Source organism: Protomyctophum bolini (genome assembly GCF_963924005.1).
Source record: "Protomyctophum bolini genome assembly, chromosome: 3".
Lineage (NCBI taxonomy): Eukaryota > Metazoa > Chordata > Actinopteri > Myctophiformes > Myctophidae > Protomyctophum > Protomyctophum bolini.
In genome coordinates, this window is record NC_137864.1 from 43,867,169 (window position 1) to 43,890,991 (window position 23,823).

General features: G+C 43.5%; 1 protein-coding gene across 2 annotated transcripts; it reads left to right on the plus strand.

Moving 5' to 3' along the window:
* Positions 1–109: 109 nt before the first annotated feature.
* On the plus strand, positions 110–21,634 carry patl1 (PAT1 homolog 1, processing body mRNA decay factor). Of its 2 annotated transcripts, XM_080794024.1 has the most exons (21): positions 110–245; positions 1,547–1,756; positions 3,178–3,283; positions 5,636–5,854; positions 7,322–7,567; positions 8,102–8,190; positions 8,874–8,954; positions 9,552–9,761; positions 10,204–10,308; positions 11,728–11,814; positions 12,899–13,128; positions 13,959–14,103; positions 14,224–14,341; positions 15,630–15,727; positions 15,966–16,025; positions 16,162–16,307; positions 17,224–17,383; positions 17,605–17,730; positions 18,730–18,821; positions 19,779–19,928; positions 21,095–21,634. In XM_080794024.1, the coding sequence occupies exons 2-21, from the start codon at positions 1,727–1,729 to the stop codon at positions 21,114–21,116; spliced, it is 2,520 nt and encodes an 839-aa protein (XP_080650150.1). In that variant the 5' UTR covers positions 110–245; positions 1,547–1,726; the 3' UTR covers positions 21,117–21,634. The 2 variants fall into 2 exon arrangements, with proteins under 2 accessions (XP_080650150.1, XP_080650151.1); XM_080794025.1 differs by lacking the exon at positions 1,547–1,756 and having other exon boundaries at positions 117–245.
* The last annotated feature ends 2,189 nt before the right edge of the window (positions 21,635–23,823 follow it).

A 23,823-nucleotide genomic window follows, 5' to 3' on the forward strand; every position in this document is an offset into this window, starting at 1 on the left:
AAAACATCTTCTGGAAGAATCACGTAACACCTCAGTGCGTGCGTGCGTGCTCGCGTGCTCGTCCACGTATAGTTAATGACGTAGTAGTGTCGCTGCGCGTTCCCGTCAACGCTGCCCGCCAGCTCGCGCGCCGCGCCGCCGCCTCCTTGGCTTGCTCCTGTAGAGAGACCTGGGAGGAGTGGGATAGTTACAGTGGGATACCAGTGTTTTCCCTGCAAACCTAAACATAGATGTTCCGATACCAGGTGAGAGAAACGCCGTACAAAACGCCCACATATGTCTGCTATTCATCTTTCGCGTCACGTATGAGACGCGTGGGATTAAGACGAGACAAGCGAGAGTGTGGTTCGTGTGTGTGTTTTTTTACGCTGTATTGTGGCCATTGTTTATGCGTGTTTGTGTACGGCGGCCTGTGCGAAGCAGCGGGCTTTCCTGGGTCACATGGGCCGCGGAGAGTCCCCCAGTTCGCAGCTATAGTGCTCTCGCAGTGCGGCCTTCTTCTGTCTGGCGCCGTGTTTTTATTCGGAGCGGACAGACTATAGGGTCATTTTTTGGAGTGTATTGTTTGCGTTTTGTCTGGTCGGTCTCGCTGAGGCGGGACGGCTTTCTATCGACGCGGAGAGAGAGAGTCGGACACAGTGCGTGATGTAACGTCAGCATTAGCTTAGCTAGCTACTAGTAGAGAACTAGCCCGAGGAGGACGTTAGTTGATGGTGGGTCACTCACTGTAACTAATGTTACCGTAGTTGCCAGCTATCTTTAGAGTTTAGACGCTGTTTTTTGTATTACACGCCATTCAAAGCTCCTTTTTAAGAATACTGGGAGTGGGACTGAATAATATGGTGGCTATTGCTTGGCGTTAGTTGGCATCAGTAGCAACAGATTTGCAGCCAGGAAAGATGTTGTAAGCCTTGACCCCCAGGGGACCAATTGTTTTTGGTGTGATTTGAGTCCATGCATACTCATAGTTATGTGATCTTACAGTCTAATGAAAGAGGCAAGAGGCATGTTGGTAACCATGTGTGGTGACTCAGCCATTATGACACTGTTATCAAACAGTTCTAACCCATTGATTTAGAAACGCCACCAAAGTCGGTTATACCTGTTTATACTGTGAGTAAGTTGGGTGGATAATATGCTTGGCAGTGGGCATAAACCAGAGGTGCAGCCGCCCTGCTGTGTCACACAGGGTCAAAACATTTTCTATATGCAGTAGGAAAACAAAGTCCCAAACACACTGACACTGTCTGCTTTATTAATCTTTCTAGAGATGTCGGAAACTTTCTGTTTCTAAGATTAACTCAAACAACTCGCCCCTGTAGTCCACTGTGGCGTGCACTGTGCAATAATGCAAGTTTGTTCGTTCTTGTTGTATCTTCCTACATGCCCAACTTCTGTCATATGCCGCAGCCTAATTGATGCTCTGAAAATAGCAGATCTGCAAACACACAATGCATTGTTGTTGAATTTCAGTGTGCTACGAAATCTAAATCAAGCTGATGGATGAATTATGACTTTTTTTTCTCCCCCTCCTCTGATCTCTTAGCCTCACAAAGCCAGCTCACACATTTCACTTCATTCATTGTGGTGGTGTCACTGATGTGGTGATTAAAACGCATCATTCACTTTGGTTGTGAACGTCGTCAATGGAAGTAGACTACACAGATACCTTTGAGGGCGTTTGGATCAGCCGTTGACCACCAGTCAGAAAGAACTGCAGGCCATCATGATGGCGTACACCCAGCGGAGTTATTTGGTAAATAAAACCCTTGCTAAACCCATTTGGGAGAAGATCAATAACACCTCCCTGAAGAGTCTTTCCCCCCCCCCCCCTCCTTGCATCAATGTTCAAATGCTTTCTATAGCAGCGGCGCATAGACTGAACCACTTCCAAGTGCAAACATTTTTGTCAATCTCAAATTCGCCACTGCTCCTGTATTTAAACTCTAAAGTTTTGATTCTAAACCAAGCGTTCACAACCTGGGTTCCAGGGCACACTTACTGGTGGTCCGCAACGCCAGTCAGTCCACACTAAAAGTAGTTATTTTATTTTCATGACCATTATGTAGAACAGTCCAGTCCTCAGTCCAATCTCCCGCTGTTGTCTTTCACTGCTGTTTTGGGTAGCCTAGCTTACTTAACAAAACTAAAGACTGTACTTATCAACCCATTGGAATCCATTGTGTGCTGCCTGCTGCTACTAGTCAACTCCCACAGTCTGACAAGCGTCTCATTGAGATGTTAATAAATTAACATGCATGTCCACAACAAACTTGTTACAGAATGCTACGGAAAAACCGTAGTGGCATGTCAACGATGCAATTTTCTGTCTCATAGAATTACAATTTGATATATACAATCTAACCACTGCAAAAATATTGACTACATGATGGTGGTGTTCGGTGCAAAACTGACCAGGACCCTGATCTAAACCACTAGATGTGGACAGTACACTAAGGTTTGACTACCTGCCCCTGGCAGGTAAATTAAACTTTCGGCAGGTGGAGTTTATTTATTTATCTTTTCAGGTTCAAGTTCTTTGAGAGGGGACGCAGCAGTCTATATAAACACCTGAACATGGCCAGAGCGCTCTGTCTTCTAGTCTGTGGAATGTAAAATATGAGCACTGTTTACCTAATGTGCTGTTTTCACTGTTGCTACACTAAAGAATGTAAAATAACAAGTGTGAACCAATAGCCCTATATTCATAGCTACTGTATGTAGTTTTTTGGCATACAAATTGAGATGTGTCATTCTTTTATCGCAAAGCCCGAAAAAGTGTTAATTGAACGTTAATTCCATTTTATAATGGAAGATTTACATTTCGGGCAAGTGGGCATGACCTTTGGGCAAGTAGAACATGACCTGTCCTGTACTTGCCCACCTGTCAACCCCTGAAATGTCTGCTGATTGGTCCGGCTGGCTGAATCCGTCTGTGAAAAGTGAAATTGCAAGATGTAGGCTTGTTATGCAGGGTTATTTCTCTCTACTTTATGTCCTGCTGATCTCTATCTCCTATAATCCCCCTCTTCCCTATCTGTCCATCCTTTCCTCCATTCTTCCTGCCCTTATCTCTCCCTATATCTCCCTACTGCTCACTTAACATTCCTTCCCCCCTCGCTCCTTTCCATGGGGTCTTTTCATTCTTCGCTCATCCTCTCTGTCTCTTTTCTCTAGTCGCTGGATGAAGACTGTACATTGGAGGAGGAAGAGGAGGCACCGGTAGAGGAGGAAGATGACATTGATCAGTTTAATGACGACACCTTTGGAGCCGGGGCCAACGGTAAGACACTCTGGATGCAAACATAACACTACTTTAAAGGGAACGTTTTTAAGGAGCTAGTGAAATTGTTCCTAAACTCCTCAATCCAAAAGTAAACGACCCCTGCACTGCACACTTAAATACTGTGCCTGCAATTACATGATTTATTAGAGAAATGACAATCTTTCGGTTTGAAGACTTTTACCAGTCACATACTTTTTGACAGTATGACCGTCTTACATGGCTAGTACCAGTTCAGGCAGTGGCCTTGTGGTTAGAGTGTTCGACCTCAAAGACTCAACCCTTACTCGAGTCATAACAAATTCTAATTGCAAATTCCCAATGCCTCCCTGCTTGGAACTTGTCTAGTGTTGGATTGAAGTGAAAATAAGTTAAATGGTAAATGGTGCATTTATATAGTGCCTTTATCCAAGGCGCTTTACATAGATTGTGCATTACATTCACCCATTCACACACACATTCATACACCGATTGCGGTGGAAGCCATGCAAGGTACCAACCAGCACATCGCGAGCAATTTGGGGTTCAGTCAGTGTCTTGCCCAAGGACACTTCGACATGTAGATAGGAGGAGCCGGGATTCGAACCGCCGACCCATTGATCATTGGACTACCTGCTCTACCTCTTGAGCCACAGTCAATAACCTGGCCTTAATAATCCTATCATGAGGACTAATGAATGATGCATCTTATTAACGGGACCATCAACGGGAACAACTGTGTACATGAATCTGTAGAGTGGAGTGAAGTTGGATTTGGGGGTTGGATTTAGGGTTATCCATCACTGTAACATACTAGCATCATGTCCAGGCGGTGTACTTCTACATCAAGCTGCCGTCATGCTAAGAAAATCGGGAGATATTGTCTCCTGACCTAATGGGACCACATGGCTTGAGATCCATTGGATCCCAAGGTAATTGTATACTAGGGATTGGCTCCCGATGAATAACAAATTATATAGTATAGTCGGGCATCTCCCAAGTTTACCGGTATTTAGTGTTCTACCAGGCCCTCTCTTATGTAACTTGGATGCTATAATGCTACTATGTGCATATTTGTTGCAATACCGTCCCTTGACAGCTGACAGTCTGATTCTAATAAACGACAATAAACTCCTCAATATTACACCTGTACGTACAGCTTGGGTTTTCTTTCCATAAAAATCCTGACAACTTTTTGCCTATAAATTCCATGCAGTGATTATTTTTTACGGAAGCACTGTTGTAAATCACTCATCGTCCTGCATAGTTTGTACTTTGTACACCACCTGCTTCAAAATTTCACATATGCAGGAGGCAGCAGGATGTTATTAAAAACTAGTGCTTTCAAACTTTAACATTCCTTCAGAATACTGATTGGCTCAGCTGGCCATCAATAAATGAAAACCTACTTACAGGTCATGGTGACATAATATTCAGTGGTGAGTGCCATCCATGTGCATGTGATTGGAGGTAAAAGGTCCACAAACATGGAACTTGTAATGCAGCTTGGCAATGCTGTGTGTTGCCCTCTTGTGTGGAAGTGTCCGTGACACGTGCATGTGTGAGAGCGAGAGTGGCTGTGCTACAGTGCCCTCTCTTCCAGTTTGTATTCAATATCCAAAATCTGGCGGTTGGAGAACAATAAATCAGTGGCCATTTACTGTACAGTAGTATTGCCCTAAATTGTAAACTTGGGCAGCTGTGGCTCAGGAGGTAGAGCAGGTCGTCCAATGATCCATGGGTCGGCGGTTCGAATCCCGGCTCCTCCTGTCTACATGTCGAAGTGTCCTTGGGCTAGACACTGAACCCTACATTGCCTCCAATGAGTTGGTCGGTGTGAGCTTGCCGGTCGGTGTGAGCTTGCCGGTCGGTGTGAGCTTGCCATTGGTGTGTGAACTGTGAATGTGGGAAGTGAGGACGCTGGCGGCAACTGTTCGCCGCTTCACCTCCCAATGTATGAATGAATGAATCATTGTAAGCACTTTGAGTAGGCACGTAGTGCATAGAAAAGCGCTATAAAAATTCAATTCATTATTATTATTATTAAACTGTTAAATAAATAGCCTTTATAACAGGCAGAGTTAAATATAACTTGTGTGTATATAAGCACACTGTACACAGTTTTTGGATAAAAAGCAGTCTGGCTCTAGAGCAAAGTTTGTCAGTGGCTAAACATCCCCAAAGATGCCTGGGAGATTCTCGTGACAGCCGCAGACAAAACCAATATAAATACTGGGCTTTTTGGTCTTCATAGTGAGAGCAAAACTGTGTACAGTTCCAGCTGAAAATGATTATAGTAGTTAAAATAAAATGGACGATACATCGCCATGACAAATCCATATTTGGGTGTGTGTTTTCTCTCTTTCCCATTAGATGATGACTGGCAGGAGGAGCATAAACGACTGGCCGGGCTCGGGCTCGGGCTCGATGTGTTGGGACCATTAATACCAGGCCTGGGGTTCGGAGGAGGAGGTTTGGGTGGTGATGCAGACTTGTTAGGCCCTATCGATGCATCCTCCATCCAGCTCCCTCCTCCCGCCAGCCGCCTCCCTCCACACATCATCTCCTCCTCAGCTGGTCTACCTCCACCAGGTACAATTACAGCATAAAACATGTTGAAGATGTTTCCGCTGGCTGAAATGGCAATGACTGTGATGTTTGTCTTTTTATATAGGTACCAGACTTTCTTAGATTATCAGAACTAATTTAAGGAGCATTCCAGTGCGGTTAAGTGATTTCCGTTTCCTATTCAAACTCCGGTGTTTACATTTCTCAGGGAAACGGCAAGGAGTGAAAGTCAAACAAAAACTAGTATTGTCTCTACACTTCCTGTTGACATATCGATTGACAACTTGACAGTTCAATGATTAGTATGCCAGGACGGGTGGATGTTACTAGTTCGCTCCCTATTGACACAGGAATAAAATACCTTGTTCTAACTTCTGGCCTCATATGAGAAATCCTTTGAAAACGTTGGCATGTGAGGCAAACGCATACATCACATCCCCTCCCAGTTTCACTGAAATTATGTAGAACCCTGGTGGACCCCAGTCAACAAAGTTCATGTGGTTAAACAAGAGGTACAATGATCAGATGTCACCCAGACAGGGTGTCAGCCAGAATCGGATAAGAAATGGCAACATCCTTCAGATTATGCTGCTGATTCACGAATCAGCAGGGGTTTTTTTGCGAAATATTGGTGGGACCTGTTCCGCAGAACTGTGCTAGCAATGACAATTGAGAATAAAAAATAAGGTACTACTAGATAGAAATAAAAGTTAGGATCTTGTCTTGTCATATCTTTTTAGCAGCCGGCACAGTGTCAAAAATTTGGGAAAAAAGGGCATAAAAAGTCCTGTATCTTTCTATCACAGGAGATTGTGTGTGTTTATTTTCACTTGGAAGAATATTTTAAAATGACACACAGTCAATAATAATGTGAAGGAGAATGCCTAAATATTTATCCAGGAATATTTGTACATTCTTAGGATAAAAACTACTTTTTAATTTAAATGTAATATGCAGATCTATTACAAATAAAGCATTAGACATTATCATAAAGAGATAGGGGGGGAAAAAGAAAACAATATAACAAGAAAAGAAAACGGCAGAACAAATCACAATAGTAAGAGTCAAGCCACAAAACGGTAAACGAGGGAAAATATTGAATGGACCCAGGTTCATTTGGCAGACCATATGGGAAGTATTTGGTGGTTGAGAGAAGTGATAAAATGAAGAAATGCCAGCAAACGCTGAGGAAGGCCAACCAGGCCTTGTCTGCTCGTCAGAGGTAAATAAATCATGTGAAAAGGACATATATTGAGTACTGGCATTTCTTCATTTGATCATGTATCATCGAGCCTTGCACCTAGAAGCATTGCTTCTCTAACCTGGAGTGTTGCGGGTTGTCTGCTTCGGCAGTACCACTGCCACAGAAATGCAACAGATTTATCATGCATAGGATTATTTTAATATAAAGTTATATAAGCCGTAATTACATTGTTAGCCATATCCAAGATGTGCCCTAATACTGCGACGTCACTCTTGATTCACTCATAGGTCTGGACGAGCGAGGAGCAGGAGGCGACCTGGCAGAGTCCCTGGCCCGACTCATCCTGGGGGCAGACCCGGCCATCGCGGGGGTCGGGGCAGCCGAGACCCCCATTCCATGCCCCGGCATGCCAGGCTCCAGTTTGTCTGTGCTGGAGCGTCCCAGAGGCCTTCATCCACCCTCCTCCATGTCCCATCCTCCTCCTCACCACCACCTCCTCCACCACCAGCTGCCTGCTGGGCTTTCTGCCTCCGGTGAGTCAAGCCCATATAATAAATGCCCATGACTTTGTTTCTGTTTAGACACTGGGGGCTGTATTTTGCGTGTCTTAAGTACCAGATCTTATTACCTAACTTGAGTAAACTAAAGACCTGGAGGCGTGATCAATGCTCTTTGGACACTCAGAATAGCCAAATGGCATTGATCACGCCTCCAGGTCTTTAGTTTACTCAAGTTAGGGAATAAGACCTGGTACTTAAGACACGCAAAATACAGCCCAAGACCTTGAAGTCAGAAGCCTGGCTTGCATTTGGTGTTCCAATTGTTTCCAAAGGTGTTTGATGGAGTTATTTTGGTCAAGCGTTGTGCAGGCCAGCCAAGTTTCTTTGTCTTTCTTGGCTGAAAGAATATATTTTATAACTGCAAGGGCACTTGTCCATGTACAGATTCAGGTCTGTCCATAAACAATTTACCTGTCAGATTTGATAACCGATTCAGATTAAGATTCATATCCACAACCTTGGTACCCCAAAACTTACTGATACTTTTTGTGTGATGTTTTTCTCCAGGCCTCCCCCCCGGCCCTCCTCCCCCGTCCATGCTAAGCTACCAGCAGCAGCAACATTTACTGCGTAGAGGCACTAATCCCATGGGACAGGTTGGTGTTCTGTTTCCTACGTTATTTTTTTTTTTTTAATATACGTTTATTGGTAGTAGTTTTCAACAGTGTAGTACAGTTTGAACATACCATATTTTTTTTTCTCCCTCACCCCATCCCTCCCCCCACAGTTATCGTCATCATTAAACAATATAAAAAATAACAATTGAGTACAGACATACAAAAAACAACCATGTATATTTGACATATAATATGAACAGTAGGAAACAAAAATAATAATTTAAGCACAGATAACAAAAACAATATAAATAACAAAAAATTAAATAAAACAAAACAATTATGAGTCGGGTTAGAACATGAAAATGTTTGAGAACGACTGACGTAGAAACATGAGGTTTTTCATAAAACTGTCATTTGTAGAATCGTCCTCAGGCCTAAATGGGTTAATACAAATGTGTAGACTCATGTAGGTCATTGCCGGTCTTATTGACTGCAATAGGAAATCCATTTCCCTTGCTCACTTGACGCTGGTGCATCCTAGGCTAAATGCAAGCAAATGGTGATGCACCGTCATAATAACGTTGACCCATATTGGTTGATGAACAAGGATGTTCTCACTCAGTTTCCAAGGAGGTCTGCCATGACTAAAGCACTGCTGAAACGCTTCCTCTGTCCTTCTGCATACATTACATACCCGTTCTGTCTCTCTCTGTTTCTGTCAGATGAACTCTCACAGTATCTGGGAGAACAACATGGGTTTTGGGCCCGTCTGCCTCACCCCTGGACTAGTCACTCACCTGGAGGTGAGGATCGCACTTTAATTCTACAGAACCGGGACTCAGACATTAGACGTTGACTGCTTGTTGTGCTCATATCTTCATAATTAGAGATGCCAGGTTGAAAGTGGTTAATTAATTCCCTTTTACATATATATTTTTGAATACACTACGGGTATATTGTTTTAGTAGGCTCTTTCTTTTGCAACTGCCCATAGTGTAGCTGTGAGGTCAAAAGTAATGACCTAATATCAATCATGAGGTTTAACTCATTTTGTGCGGGAACCCCTTTTGGTGTTTTAAGCATAATGTTAAACTTTAGCTATTGAAAAATAGCAGATCTACAAGCTCATAGCGAAAAATCGTGATTTTTAACTGCTTAGTTTTTTGCTTCTGGGGGGGTGCCTGGAACTACATATTTTCAGACGGGGATCCATTACATAAAATTCTGGGGGTCCTTGACATGAAAATGTTTGAGAACCACTGACACAGAAACATGGGTTTTTCAGAAAACCCACAACATTTGTAGAATCGTCCTCGGGTCTAAATGGGTTAAATGTAAGTCTTGTTGATGTTGGACAGTATGTTTATTATCGGTGTCTCTGGGGCTTTTCTCTCCCTCAGGACAGTTCACTGATGTCCATCGTCAAGGAGGTGGGCCTTCCCAAGCGGCCTCCTCCCATGAGGGGGGAGGAGTGCCGGGACTTATCGGAGAGGGACCAGAGGGTCCCCCCTCCACGTTCTTCCTCTCCCGTGATCGGCTCCCCTCCCGTGAGGGCAGTGCCTATCGGGACTCCGCCCAAACAGCCATTGAGCCACGCCCTCAATCATCAGGTGAATTTGAAGGAATTCCTTTTTTATTTTCCACTGCTCTCGCTGTACACTTTGTTTGCGCCGTTCACTTCTCCTGCAAATACTGAGTTGGCGTAGTTGGAGCTGAAGTGTGTTGTATTGATTGTAATTCTTACGGGTCTATTTGGTTTAATTTTACACTTGAGAGTTCACAATTATAGAGAATGTAGAATAATTGTTACCGTACTTTGATCAACGTTTGCCTGTTTCATCTCTCCTAGTGGTACCATCATCAATACAGCATGGAATTGTGGACACAATCTTATCCGATAACACAATATTCTAAGAATTGAATTGGGTCTGAGTCAGGCTAAATGTCAAAGAATGGTGGTCCATCATGGCTCAAATGCTGAATAGAAACAGTTGACAATGTGGCTGTTCTGGTTGTGTATGTGTTTTTATATATGTGTGTTTGTGTGCGTAGATCCACCACCCCACAGCGGTTCACGTGAGAGCCCCAGTCCACCAGCACAGATATCCTCCTCCCTTCCCCGACCGCCTGTCACCCAACACCCTCCTCAATATAGCTGTGAGTCTCTCCTCTCCTCCGCTTCATCCATCCCTCATTCCTTCTTTTCTTCCACAGGTCCCTTAAAGCACATTAACGCTATCCTCCCTATTCCGGGCTTTGTCATAATAGGCTATTTTTGGTGTGGAGGGGGAAAAAAGGAGGGGGACAAGTATATACTCCTGAGGGCAACGAAGTATATGTGGGGTTTAAGTGGTTCGTTTTCTACAACCAATGACAAGTCAAAGCTGTAACGCACCCAGGCACTTACATCACACACAAGTTAAGCTGAACAGCAAAAGGAAAGAAAAAAATGTTTCATCCTCTCAAAGTGGAAATTTGATTTGCAATAAAGTTGCACCATTTTATCTGTCGTCATGAATACTCTGACCCTGTTTGTGTGGAAAGGTTGTCGACATTTTACTGTTGCCAATTTACAATTTAGGCATTTAGCAGACGCTCTTAATCCAGAGCGACTTACATTAAGCAAGAACAAAAAAGCATGGGAATACATCACATGAAAAGCATTTATCATGAAACATGCGTGAGCTAAGAACCTAACAGTGGAATATCTCCATTCATTCTTCTAACCTACAGCCCAAACCCAAACTTTTTTTTAAAGGTCAACCACAACAATGCAACTCAATGAGTTGCATTGGTGTGGTTTATCTTAAAGAAACGTTTTGTCCCGAGTCCCGACCCTTTGGTGTGGTTTGAGCTTACCCGTAATTGGCTGCTTGGTCACAGTTTGTGCTACCAAAATCCCTGAAACCCTTGAAGGAAAATAAAAATGTTTTATTGTTAAGTCAGTATTTATAAAACACTATTTAGGTTTTCATATTTTGTATGTCCAGGTTGGATGATATATATGCACAATATATATGTTGTGTGATATGATATGCTAGCGTAAACGCATGTATTAACAGTAAGCTAGTTCAAACCTTACTGAGCACTGTGAGCAGTGATATGTAAATACAGTCACACGAGTGACAAGAGTCCTCCATACCCGTCTCCTTACCCACCACCTCTATCCTTCCCTTAAACGGTACGTGTGGCAAATTTAGGTCTATTTGTCTCTTACAATACTGTGGTCCCTGGACGTGCAGAAAGCCAAGTCTGCTGGAACAGGGAGGCAGCATTCTCTGCAGGTCAGAGTACTGCAAGTATGTAAGAGATACATTATATTATACATAGGTCTAAATCAGCTGAACATCTCGTTAATTTGAGCCTCTGTAAATAGAGCCTGTCCCATCTTGTTCTTTTCTGTCCCTCTGTCTCTCCATCTCTGTTTGCTCTCATATGTATTCTTTACTTTTGATCCACAGCTGTTGATGAATAGCCTCCTGAATGGCATAATACAACAGTCAGGGGTTCTTTTGAATATTCCTTCTCGCTTGCGGTTCTAACTGTGTGTGTGTGTGTGTGTGTGTGTGTTTTCAGAACTCTCCACTGTGTCGTGGTCCGTTCCCTCCCGGTGTTGGTCCCGTTCTGTCACAGATCCAGCGGGCCCAGCTGCTCAACTCTCAGGTCAGTATGCGACAGCACAGTGATCGCATAAAAACACACGTTCTAAGAATTACAGAGTGAATGCATTGTTGTTCTTTTGAACATGGCTGCAAAAAAACACACAGGGCTCCATTTTCGTCACAGCTAAAACCCTTATCCCTAAACTTCTTTGCCTTTTTTTTTTTACTATTTTGAAAAACATTTTTGAATAGTTCAACTAGCCAATCAACATTGACACGTTGTGAGCTTGTAGACTGGCCATTTTAACTATTCAAAAATGTTTTGCAAAATAGTAAAAAGCGGTGATGAAAATGGAGCCCAAACTGTGCAAGATAGTGCAACATATAGCTGGATTAGCAACCTTACTAGATATCCACTGCGCTTATAAAAGTCGCCCAGCCATTTGCACAAACTGTTCTTTATTAAGAATCAGCTACTCCAGAATTCCATAAATTCTATTTCTGTGTAAGTGGTAAAAATGAATATACAGAAAGTGTTCTGTAACAACAAAAGGAATAAGATCATTTTGCATAGTGCTACAACCGGAAAATGTACAAATGTCATAATACCTTTCAACCACAAGGTGGCAGTCTAAGATCACAAATGGACAAAGTGATTAAAAGTGCAGTGCTCAATGCTCATGAGAGTTCAACATAATTTGTCATCTGCTTAAGTTTAACAAGGAATTTAGTTTCGCACTAAATTATTTTGTGAGGTCATTTAAATCTCAACACGCACTGTTGTACAAACAGAAATATACTAAAATTTTAATTTACAGAAGTCGACTGACATGATCTTCAAAGTGCAAGAGGTGCACCCTGTGGGATCTCTTGTTCTCTATCTGTTCAGTTGTATCATTTTAACTGACCTGAGATCAGATTCTAAAAATGTCTTCTACATCCTGACAGTTTTTCTGAAAAAGCTATGTTTCTATGTCAGTCGTTCTTCGATTTTTCAAAATCTACAAGCTCGAGTGGTGCGCTATGAGCTTGTAGATCTGCTATTTTTCAATAGCTAAAGCATAGCATAATGCTAACACCAAAAGGGGTTCCCGCCCCAAAATCGGTCACAGATGCATCTCAACTCTCTCTCTTCCCCTCTGCAGGTGCAAGGGTTTCCCCGGTGCGGTCCAGCCCCTCCTCTGTTACCGGGCGGCGGAGGCTTCAGGCCGTTCTTCGCGGGCCCTCCGCCCCCCCATGGCCACCGCATGGGCCCCCCGCCTCCCCTCGGCCCCCCCAACCACAACCACATCCCTCCCATCCGTCACAACACGACCCACCTCCACCCGCAGCACAGACGCATGCTCACGCAGCGCATGCAGAGCCGAGGAGCGTGGTGAGTGCCTCCAATAATCAACATGAGCAGCTTTTCAAAACGTGACATCCAATGCTTGATAACTATATATATATATATATATATATATATCTGTGCAGATAATGTACGTCAATTAAACCCTATATACGTTGTTGACCGGAGACACCTAGGGGTCTATATTACTAACTAGTAACCAAACCTCCTTTTTTGAGTGGTGCAACTACTCCAAGGAACAGCAATGTCCGTGTTCACCTATGTGTTGGTTCACCTATGTATGTGTTCATGAGCACAGTATGACTGACTACCAGTAGGGGTGCTGTTGTGCAGAGAGAGATAGTAATAGTGCTGCACTGTTGCCTGCTAATGAGAGAGGAGAGGGGGGGAGAGGGGAGTTGCAACACTCAGTTCACACAGGTGTGATTTTTTTCTTTCTAGACCAAATATCTTCTGTGCAAATAGCCAATCAACGACTCTTTGTGAGCTTGTAGATTGGCCACCCCAGAATGTGGAACTGTAGGGTTCATATGGTTAAAACTGGCCCAATTCCAATGTCCACCCGTCTGTGACTTTGTCCAAAACTCAAGCACTACTGTTGACATTCTAACGACAATGCAATAGTTGCATTTGAATACTTAAATGATTGACGTTTTGGCACATTCCCTTCATTCCCCTGGTAATGCTATGAACTGTGGGTAATTCCCTTAGCCAACGTCATCATCGATGATGAGTCTTCACTGACTTACCGATTTCAAGTGGGACAAGTCAGTGAGTCAGTAAGGGAGCGGATCGGAAATTGGGCCACTAAGAGTTATGTTGCAGTTTAGTTATAACTTGAAGTCTCCTCTGTCCAGTGACCGGGGCAGGGTCGGAGGGGACAGGAGGAACAGAGACCCATACAGCAACCTGATGACGCAGAGAGAGAAGGAGTGGGTGGCCAAGATCCAAATGATGCAGCTGCAAAGTACCGACCCCTATCTGGACGACTACTACTACCAGGTCAGTGGACTGCTGGGCATCAAGACAAGTGGATGTCTGTAGTGATTGAGCAAATTACTTAACTCTGTGTGTGTGTGTGTGTGTGTGTGTGTGTGTGTGTGTGTGTGTGTGTTCTCGTAGAACTACTATGAGAAAATGGAGAAGCGCCAGGAGAGGGAAAGAGACAGCAGCAAGAAAGAACATACCACCAGACTTATCACGCCACAGGTTCCAAAGGTGGAACATACCTACAGACCAGGTAGCCCACACACTCACGCACGCACACACACACACACACACACACACACACACACACACACACACGTTTAGGTGGTCTTTACACACCAGATAACACTATATTGACAGAATAAAGTTATGTTTTTGGTTATGGTCATAATGGGCGAAACATTCAGCGAAAACATCTTTGAACTTGTGTCTGTAGAGGGGGAAGAGAAAGAGACTTAAGAATGTACCCACGGGAATCCCAGTTATCCTAGTACATTTCAAAATGGTTGTTTGGGTTTAAATTAGGGTTTCTCCAATACCTATCAACATGTTTTGTTTGTAGGGAAAATAATGTCTAGTTGCAGCACTAATATTTAAAAATGTACATGTGTGTAATGAACAGGTGATAATGACATATTCCTGTGTGTCTGTAGTTCAGTTTTCAGGCTCTCTGGGTAATGAACAGGTGATAATGACACATTCCTGTGTGTCTGTAGTTCAGTTTGCAGGCTCTCTGGGTAATGAACAGGTGATAATGACACATTCCTGTCTGTCCGTAGTTCAGTTTGCAGGCTCTCTGGGTAATGAACAGGTGATAATGACACATTCCTGTGTCTGTAGTTCAGTTTGCAGGCTCTCTGGGTAATGAACAGGTGATAATGACACATTCCTGTGTCTGTAGTTCAGTTTGCAGGCTCTCTGGGTAATGAACAGGTGATAATGACACATTCCTGTGTGTCTGTAGTTCAGTTTGCAGGCTCTCTGGGTGTAATGAACAGGTGATAATGACACATTCCTGTGTGTCTGTAGTTCAGTTTGCAGGCTCTCTGTGGGTAATGAACAGGTGATAATGACACATTCCTGTGTGTCTGTAGTTCAGTTTGCAGGCTCTCTGTGTGTAATGAACAGGTGATAATGACACATTCCTGTGTGTCTGTAGTTAAGTTTGCAGGCTCTCTGGGGTAATGAACAGGTGATAATGACACATTCCTGTCTGTCCGTAGTTCAGTTTGCAGGCTCTCTGTGTGTAATGAACAGGTGATAATGACACATTCCTGTGTCTGTAGTTCAGTTTGCAGGCTCTCTGGGGTAATGAACAGGTGATAATGACACATTCCTGTGTGTCTGTAGTTCAGTTTGCAGGCTCTCTGTGTGTAATGAACAGGTGATAATGACACATTCCTGTGTCCGTAGTTCAGTTTGCAGGCTCTCTGTGTGTAATGAACATGTGATAATGACACATTCCTGTGTCTCTGTAGTTCAGTTTGCAGGCTCTCTGGGTAATGAACAGGTGATAATGACACATTCCTGTGTGTCTGTAGTTCAGTTTGCAGGCTCTCTGGGTAAGCTGACGGTGTCGAGTGTCAACAACCCACGCAAGATGATCGACGCCGTGGTGACGTCTCGCTCTGATGATGAGGTTCCTCTCTCTTTCCTTTTGCTCCCATTTCCATCTGTCTGTCTCTGTTCTCGTCCAGTCATGTCTCATGACTCTACCTAGTGTTTAGTGAACCGGTAATCATGAATAGAAAATGTTTTATTTCATTGCATACCGGTTAGTTGGCACCGTTAGTTGTAAATAATTGATATCCGCTGGCACATGAGTTGTGTGTCACGTGACATTACCCAGGAGTAACTGTGTCTTTGTCTGCCTGCAGGAGAAGCGAGAGAAGCAGGTGTGGAACAAGAGGAGACAGATTCTCTACACCGTGGAGAAGGTAACGCCTTGGTCCTCAACTCTGTCTTTAATAAAAACAAATAAAACCTCGGCAGCCCAGCAAGCCAATAAGTACACAACGGCAACATGAGAGAGAATACACCAATACTCACTCTGTTCCATTTCCGTCCGATCAGATGTACAGTCTGCTGCTGGAGGTGCAGGACTTTGAGAAGAGGTTCGTCCACTCGCCCGACGAGGAGAGAGATGCGCTTGTGGAGCGGCATCGATCCAACACCCTGCAGCTCTGCAGCTCCCTACGGGAGAAGGAGTGGGATGACCGGTAGGGACAGGACTAACAACCAAGACTTTAACCCATTCTGACCTGAGATCAGATTCATACGAGGTTTCCGCTGGACACACACTGGTCTGATTAACAAATTCTGACCTGAGATCAGATTCTAAAAATGTCAGTCGTTCTTTGATTTTTCAAAAATAGCAGACCTACAAGCTCGTAGCGCGCCACTCGGTGGCGCGCTATGAGCTTGTAGATCTGCTATTTTTAAATAGCTAAAGCACGACATGATGCTAACACCAAAATGAGTTCCCGTTCAGAATGTGTTAAGTTCCTTCATGACACACCTTCAACGCACACTAAGCAAAACATTGTTGTGTAAATACAGATGTGGGTTGAAGGAATAACTGAAGTTTGCGGAATATAGCTGCCACAATAATGTATCGGTATCGTACTTTGGAAATGGCAAATCTATGTGAGCTTGTTAATCTGGTATTTTTGGTGTACTGTGCAAAATGTTTGTTTGTTTTTCTCCCCCTGATTTGGTCAAGGGCCACATTCCAGGCTATTTTCTTGGAGCCTGTCTTGTTAACATAAGCTAAGCTACCTATGTTGAGGCACTAACCTAGCATTTGCCACAGTATTGGTACAAAGAAAACAAACCCCCATGGAAAATACTATGTAGCACACAAGCTAAATGGTGCATTTATATAGCGCCTTTATCCAAGGCGCTTTTACATAGATTGTGCATTACATTCACCCATTCACACAGCGATGGCTGGAGGAAACCATGAAGCAAGGCACCAAAGTGCACATCTGGAGCAGTTACAGGGGTTCAGTGTCTTGCTCAAGCACACTTTGACTCTGGGGGAGCCCGTGATGGAACTGGTAACCTCACGGTTTCCAATCGGCTACCGGCCACTCTACCCCTGAGCCACGTCCTCACGCTGTCCTCTCTCTGCAGGGTGAGTGACGAGCAGTGTGTGATGATCATGTCTGTGAGGAAGGGGAAACGACTCATCTCCAGGCTCCTCCCCTTCCTGCCACCCACCCAGGCTGCCGCCGTTGTCATGGCGATTGCCCGGAACCTGCCCAACCTGGCCAAGAAGGACAAGCAAGACCAGGTATACACACACACACACACACACACTTTGACTCACATACCTGGCCTAGAATGACAAGTAAGAGCAGGTATCTAACACACACACATGCGTCTGAGAAAACTCATTTCAGCCGCTTGTATTTGCGGCTTGACCATAGGTGAGAGACTGAGAACAGAGAGCAGTCGGTTATTATCATATCAGTGACTGTTGGTGTTTATAACGTCCTGCTCACATCCATCCAGGTGCTCTGCTGGTTGGTGGAACCCGTTGCTGGGGTGATCCAGTCCTTGTCAAGCTCCGCCCTCACAGACCTGCTGCAGGAGTTGCAGGGCAGCGAGGGTCAACTGGCCACAATACTGCACAACAAGGTACACACGCACCACAGTACTCCACCCCACACACACACTCACACACACACACCACAGTACTGCACAACAAGGCGCACACATTTGGAAACACCCGGCCTGGGCCGTGGCTCAGCGGTCCAGGCACCTTGGCTGGTAGCCTGAATCTGGCAGTGTGCCGCTGGCTCGACTCCCGATCCCGACGGCCTTTACTGCATGTCACTCCCCCATGTCCTGTCAGCCTACTGTCTGTCTCTCTATAAAAAAATATAGAGAGACAATATGGAGCTTAAACTTTGAACTCTGTGTACTCTGTTGTACAACAGAAAGATTCTTACTCGCTTCTTAATTGCATTTTATAAAAGACGCCACAGAGCCATAGCATCGACTATGTCACTTTATACTTCATATTACTGACGACCATTTTCCAAAGCATAACATGGTTTGTTTCATCCACGAGGAAACCAGTGGATTAATTTTAATTTCGGTATGATGTGAAAACCATTTTGCAGGGACTTGTTTGATATAAAGACGTTCTTTATTGAGAATTCTGACAACGTTTCCATCTATTTGATCTTCATCAGGTCATGTAGATTAACCAACAATGTTGCTTGTTTTAATCAATTTAAAAGGGCAGATCATCTTGAGTGATTTGATTTGAAAAGTTTGTATTCTAATCCCTGTAAGCCGGGGATCTTGGATCGCCTCCTAAGAACTGTGTTTGAAAAATAAACAAATCATCCCGGCGGTTTCACTTATATGGATATGAAGAATCAACGCTAATGTTATACAGAGACACCTCCCCCGACAATATCACAGAGACGGTTTATTTTTGGGCCACAATTCTTATATGAGACTATTTCATGATGCCCCGATGTTGTTCTCCATAGAGAGAAACCAGGGGATGAGCGCATGACGACAGGACTTTGGCACTAGTCTATATGTGAAGATGGTCTGTTTAGCTGTGATATAAGTTCGTTTGGTGCTTTGATCCAACAACCCTTCCACCTGCCCTCTCTCTAGTTTGGTGTGACACTGCTATACCTGATCCTGAGTGAAGGAGAGAGGATGCAGAGCTCTGATCCCAACTGTCAACTTATGGACGACAATCGATGGTGAGTGTGAGCATGGTGCAAGTGTCAGTTAATGATGGTATGAGTGAGTGAGATAAAGAAGACTGCATCAAACTAATCTCACAGTTCTTGTATACAGGCTGACTGATACGGTTAAAACACAGATATTTATATTAACGTGGTAATAAAGCAGCTTGATGTAGATCTAAAATGAGCTGTCTAACTAATTATTGGCTCCCCATCCTCAGTTGACTGCAGAATGTGTAGCTTTACTGTTTAGCAACTATCCAGACCATGATAAACATCAGCAATTCACTATTTTGTCCTAAAATCACAGTGAATTACAGCACTTTGTAAAGTGGGAGATGATGGGATCTTAGCATAATCATTACCTTTCTTGTAAAAAGGACTAGAATAATTATTTTTTTGTGAGGTGAGGTCATATATAGGTTATATATAAGCAGTGCTTGTTTTCTAGACTGTCTGGCTTGTCGGGTGTTGCTGGTAAGTGGGCCATGCCATAAACGGGATAATTAACTCCATAGATAGTTCGTTAAGGATTCTAAGGCGCAATGGAGGCAAAGCACTATGCTTGGTTTCCCCACATTTGTTGCTCAGCCTCCCTGTTTGACTGCAATCTCTCCCTGTGTGTCCTCCAGGACTGAGCTGGGGTTCTCTCCCTGTTTGACTGCATTTGATACAGACTTATAGCATGTTATGTAAACAGCATAAGTGCACTGTATGTAGTCATATCACGTCATAGTACATAATGTATATCATAGTAGTATAGATGTATAGCTTATATGTATAGTTTCATTATAGATATTCCACTGTTACTTTCTTAGCTTACGCATGTTTCATGATAAATGTTTTTATGTGATGTATTCCCCATGCTTTTTGTTCTTGCTTAATGTAAGTCGCTCTGGATTAAGAGCGTCTGCTAAATGCCTAAATTGTAAATTGTAAATTGACTGCCATCTCTCCCTGTGTGTCTTCCAGGACTGAGCTGGTGTTCTCCGTGACGAGGGAGCTGCTGAGCGTTCCCTCCTCCTCCCTGTCGCCTCCCCTCTTCACCCCTCCCAACCTGCTGTCCCTCTTCTCACGCTATGTGGACCGCCAGAGGCTGGAGCTGCTGCAGGACAAACTACAGTACGTCCATCTGCCTTTTAACCCGTTCAGGCCTGACGTCGAAATTAAAAAAGAAAAAAACGTTTTCTAAATCATGACAATTTTCTGAAATTATTTGAGGCACATTTTAACGATTGTTCAAAAATAGCAGACCTACAAGCAGATCTACAAGCTCATGAGCTTGTAGATCTGCTATTTTTCAATAGCTAAATTATAACATAATGTTTAAAACACCAAAAGGGGTTCCCGCCCCAAATTGGGTTTTAAGCAGTTCAATAATGTTGCTTCTTAATGTATATATCTCCATAATAGCTGTTTTTTCCCCGTAAATGAAGGATCAAATAGGGCCTACTTGATCATACTACAGTGTCGCACAAAGTTGTCAATCAGCTACTTTTTAAGTTTTGGACACCCGGCTCTGATAATGAGCAAAGTAAATGGCCGTCTAGAACTATATGGTTCATTGCTGTTACAGTTGTGCTGTGGACTATTGGACTCTGCCATCAGGTCATGACTGTTAGCATGATTTTCTTAAACATCTTTATATTTTTAGTTCTATAGTGCTTGGTGTGGACGTCCCATAACACTGAACCCTCGGTTCACACTCCACTCCATATCAGATTCGCAACTAAATTTGGGTGTCAATTCATTAGGAAGTGTGAACCGGACCCATTTAACCCGTCACTATGACTCAGACATAACTCTGTCCTATGACATCAGTTATCTCCATATAGGGGAATATCGGTCTGACATAGATGTGAGGTCCTTAGCAGCTCAGTGGCCTTGTGGTTAGAGTGTTTGCCCTGAGAATGGGAGGTCGGAGTTCAATCCCTGGTCGGGTCATACCAAAGACTTAAATGGGACCCAATGCTTGGCACTCAAACGTCGGATTGAGGCCCAGGTAAGTCCCTGCAACATACTAGCGTCATGTCCAGGGGTGTACTTGTATTTCAAGCTACCTCATGCTTCAGAAACAGAATCGTCTCTTGCCCTATGGGCCTCATGGCTCGACAAGGCCTACCGCATAGTGGTCTTAAAGCTCTTTATTTATTTTTTACTATTTTGAAGCCTTTGTAAGAGACCCACATCTGGGTCGTGTACTGCTGGTTGAGAAATACTGGTGTGTGAGACAAGCTTTACACGTTTGTAGATCACTGCTCATTGTCTTCTTTGTCTTCTTTCTTCAGGATTACAGCCCTGTCCAGGTAGAAGTTACTGCAGACATTGTGACAACCCCCACACCACCATCCCACAGCTGACGCACCCCTCCCCCCCTGTTTTCTGTGTATGTGTGTCCATGTGAGTGTGACTGTGTGTGTATGTATGTGTGCGCGTGTGTTTGCACGCGTATGTCTGAGACGCGTCTATGGTGGATAAAGCCTGCGTTATACATACTTGCGTGCAGGTGGTGTGCAGTGAAAATAGATGTACAAATTCATAGATGTGCTGTTTTCAGTGCGCAACACCGGCGCACAACTAAGTATAAATCAGGTATAATGGTTTTAATCCAGCAGAATCTCTAGTCACTTTGTTTTTGTTTTGTTTTTCTCTGTCTGTTCTGGTGTGTTTGGGAGAGAGGGAGTGTGTGAATGATTGGGAGAGAGCAAGAGATGAATTGTATGAGCTGAGAGAGAAATGAAACCTGCATTTTTAAGTATCTTGTTAACGACGATGCCTGTGATAAACCATCAAAAATTAAAAAGTATTTCTATTGTATACAAATGTAAGTATGTGCTTTGTCAATTATTGAACACCAAGGCCGACAGTTCAAGACCCGCTTCGTCCAAAAGTAACCTGATTTTGTAGGCCATTCTGTAGCTCATTAAATGTGCCAATTGTTATTGACTTGAGTCATGACAAATCTTTCAAATATCACTTAATCAAATTCAAGAACCACCATTATGACTTACACTAAAATACAGGAGGCAAATCAATTCTAATTACTATATATGAAGTTATGAACCATGTTATATTTATTATTAATGAAAGTAAATATAACTGCTCCCAAACCATATTTATCCGTGGCAGAAATATGACAACGCTCCAACTGATTTCACTGAGGGGTTTTTATTTGTCCCAAGTGGCAACCGTGAAAAACGTATGCGCCTTCTGCACCGATTATTCAGGAGTTCAGTTAAGTTCTTTCATATTATATTATTTTCTCTCTTGTCTTTCTCTTATCTTATGTTATGTCATGTCATGTCATGTCAGACTCTGACATGAGAGAGCTCCTCTCTGCAGCTCTGTTCTTTTGTTCTGATCTGACATGCCCAAGACCCACAGGTGCTTTAAATAGGTAATCGGAGCAGGTGAGCCCAATCAACCTGCCCAGGAACCAGACATCCATATCACCATGCATTTACCATTATGTACCCAAATAAACCTACAAAATGTTCACATATACATTTGCCGAAAGGTAAGTAATAAAATAGAATAGAAAATAGAAATAGAAAAGTACAAAATACCCGTTGCGGGGACAGTTACAGTAAACTTTATATGGACAAGGTTTGAGCCACTGCAATTTCCTGACATTTGGATATTATATATCACCCTCTAGATTGCTGCCCTTCCAGTCAGTGGGGCTATTCCATTGGCCTGTTAATGAAGCCGGGATCTCTGTGAATGGTCAGTTAATGAAGCCCTCCTTCTGTGAATGGTCAGTTAATGAAGCTCTCCTTCTGTGAATGGTCAGTTAATGAAGCCCTACTTCTGTGACTGGTCAGTTAATGAAGCCCTCCTTCTGTGAATGGTCAGTTAATGAAGCCCTCCTGTGAATGGTCAGTTAATGAAGCCCTCCTGTGAATTGTCAGTTAATGAAGCCCTCCTGTGAATGGTCAGTTAATGAAGCCCTCCTGTGAATGGTCAGTTAATGAAGCCCTCCTGTGACTGGTCAGTTAATGAAGGCTCCTTACAGTCCGTCAGGGGCTAGGTAAAGTAGCACTGATCACTAAAGAACCATACTGACAAAATGTAATCTGTAAAAAGCACAATTTCTTAAGAGTAATATTAACTTTGAAATGTCAGATTCATTCTTTATTGTCCATCCATAGAGGAAGTTTGTTTTAAGTATGTACACATTACACATACACAAACACTCAAAGCAGGTAACGGGTAAAAAATAAAACAAGGTAAAGCCAAAACATGACAAATATGTTACAGAAATTCCCAAAGCTGAGTAGCTGTCATATCACAAATGTGTAAAAGAACAGGTGTTTTTTTCCTTTTCTTTTTCTGTACAAGCTCTAAGTATTTGACCGTTTCAAGAATATGTCAGATAGTACAAACTTTGCTGTTGAAGAGAAGCAGCTGGCTCCATGTAGATTTGGAGCTTGAAGCTTAATTAGTTTCCGAAAGTGGCACAGCCTTGGAAGTACATTATTGCAATCTGCTCACTTTCAAACAAACTTCTGTCAAATCATGGTATCATGCATCCCATCATGCAAAACATACACCTGGCGGACTTGGTTCGATTCCCATCTGAGCAAAAACTTTGTTCAACTTAAATCTGTACAACATACAAATCGATACTTCTACTCTACATCAGGGGTCACATGTGCTTCTACAAATCCGCATTTATTAATCAGGTAGGGAACCGCAAGCCAGGTTCCGAGTTCGATCACGGGGTCCCGCTCCCTCCACTGGCTCCCGGTCGCTGCCCGCACAGAATACAAAACTCTGATGCTGGCATTCAAAGCAACCAAAGGTATGGCTCCCCCATATCTTGCAAGTATGATTGAACCCTACAAACCCTCCCGCGCACTCAGATCAGCTAACGCAGGGAAGCTGGAAGTACCCTCACTAAAAACGCCGGGACAACGCTCCACACGTCCCAAACTCTTCTCCCTTCTGGCTCCAAAACTGTGGAATGCACTTCCCATGGCAGTCAGAACTGCAGCATCACTCCCAATCTTCCGCC

Bases quoted from the DNA above. Each gene is read 5' to 3' on its own strand.
- patl1 (XM_080794024.1), top strand. From the start codon at position 1,727: ATGATGGCGTACACCCAGCGGAGTTATTTG. The intron at 1,757-3,177 runs GTAAATAAAACC...TCTTTTCTCTAG, and splicing joins ACACCCAGCGGAGTTATTTG to TCGCTGGATGAAGACTGTAC. The intron at 7,568-8,101 runs GTGAGTCAAGCC...GTTTTTCTCCAG, and splicing joins TGCTGGGCTTTCTGCCTCCG to GCCTCCCCCCCGGCCCTCCT.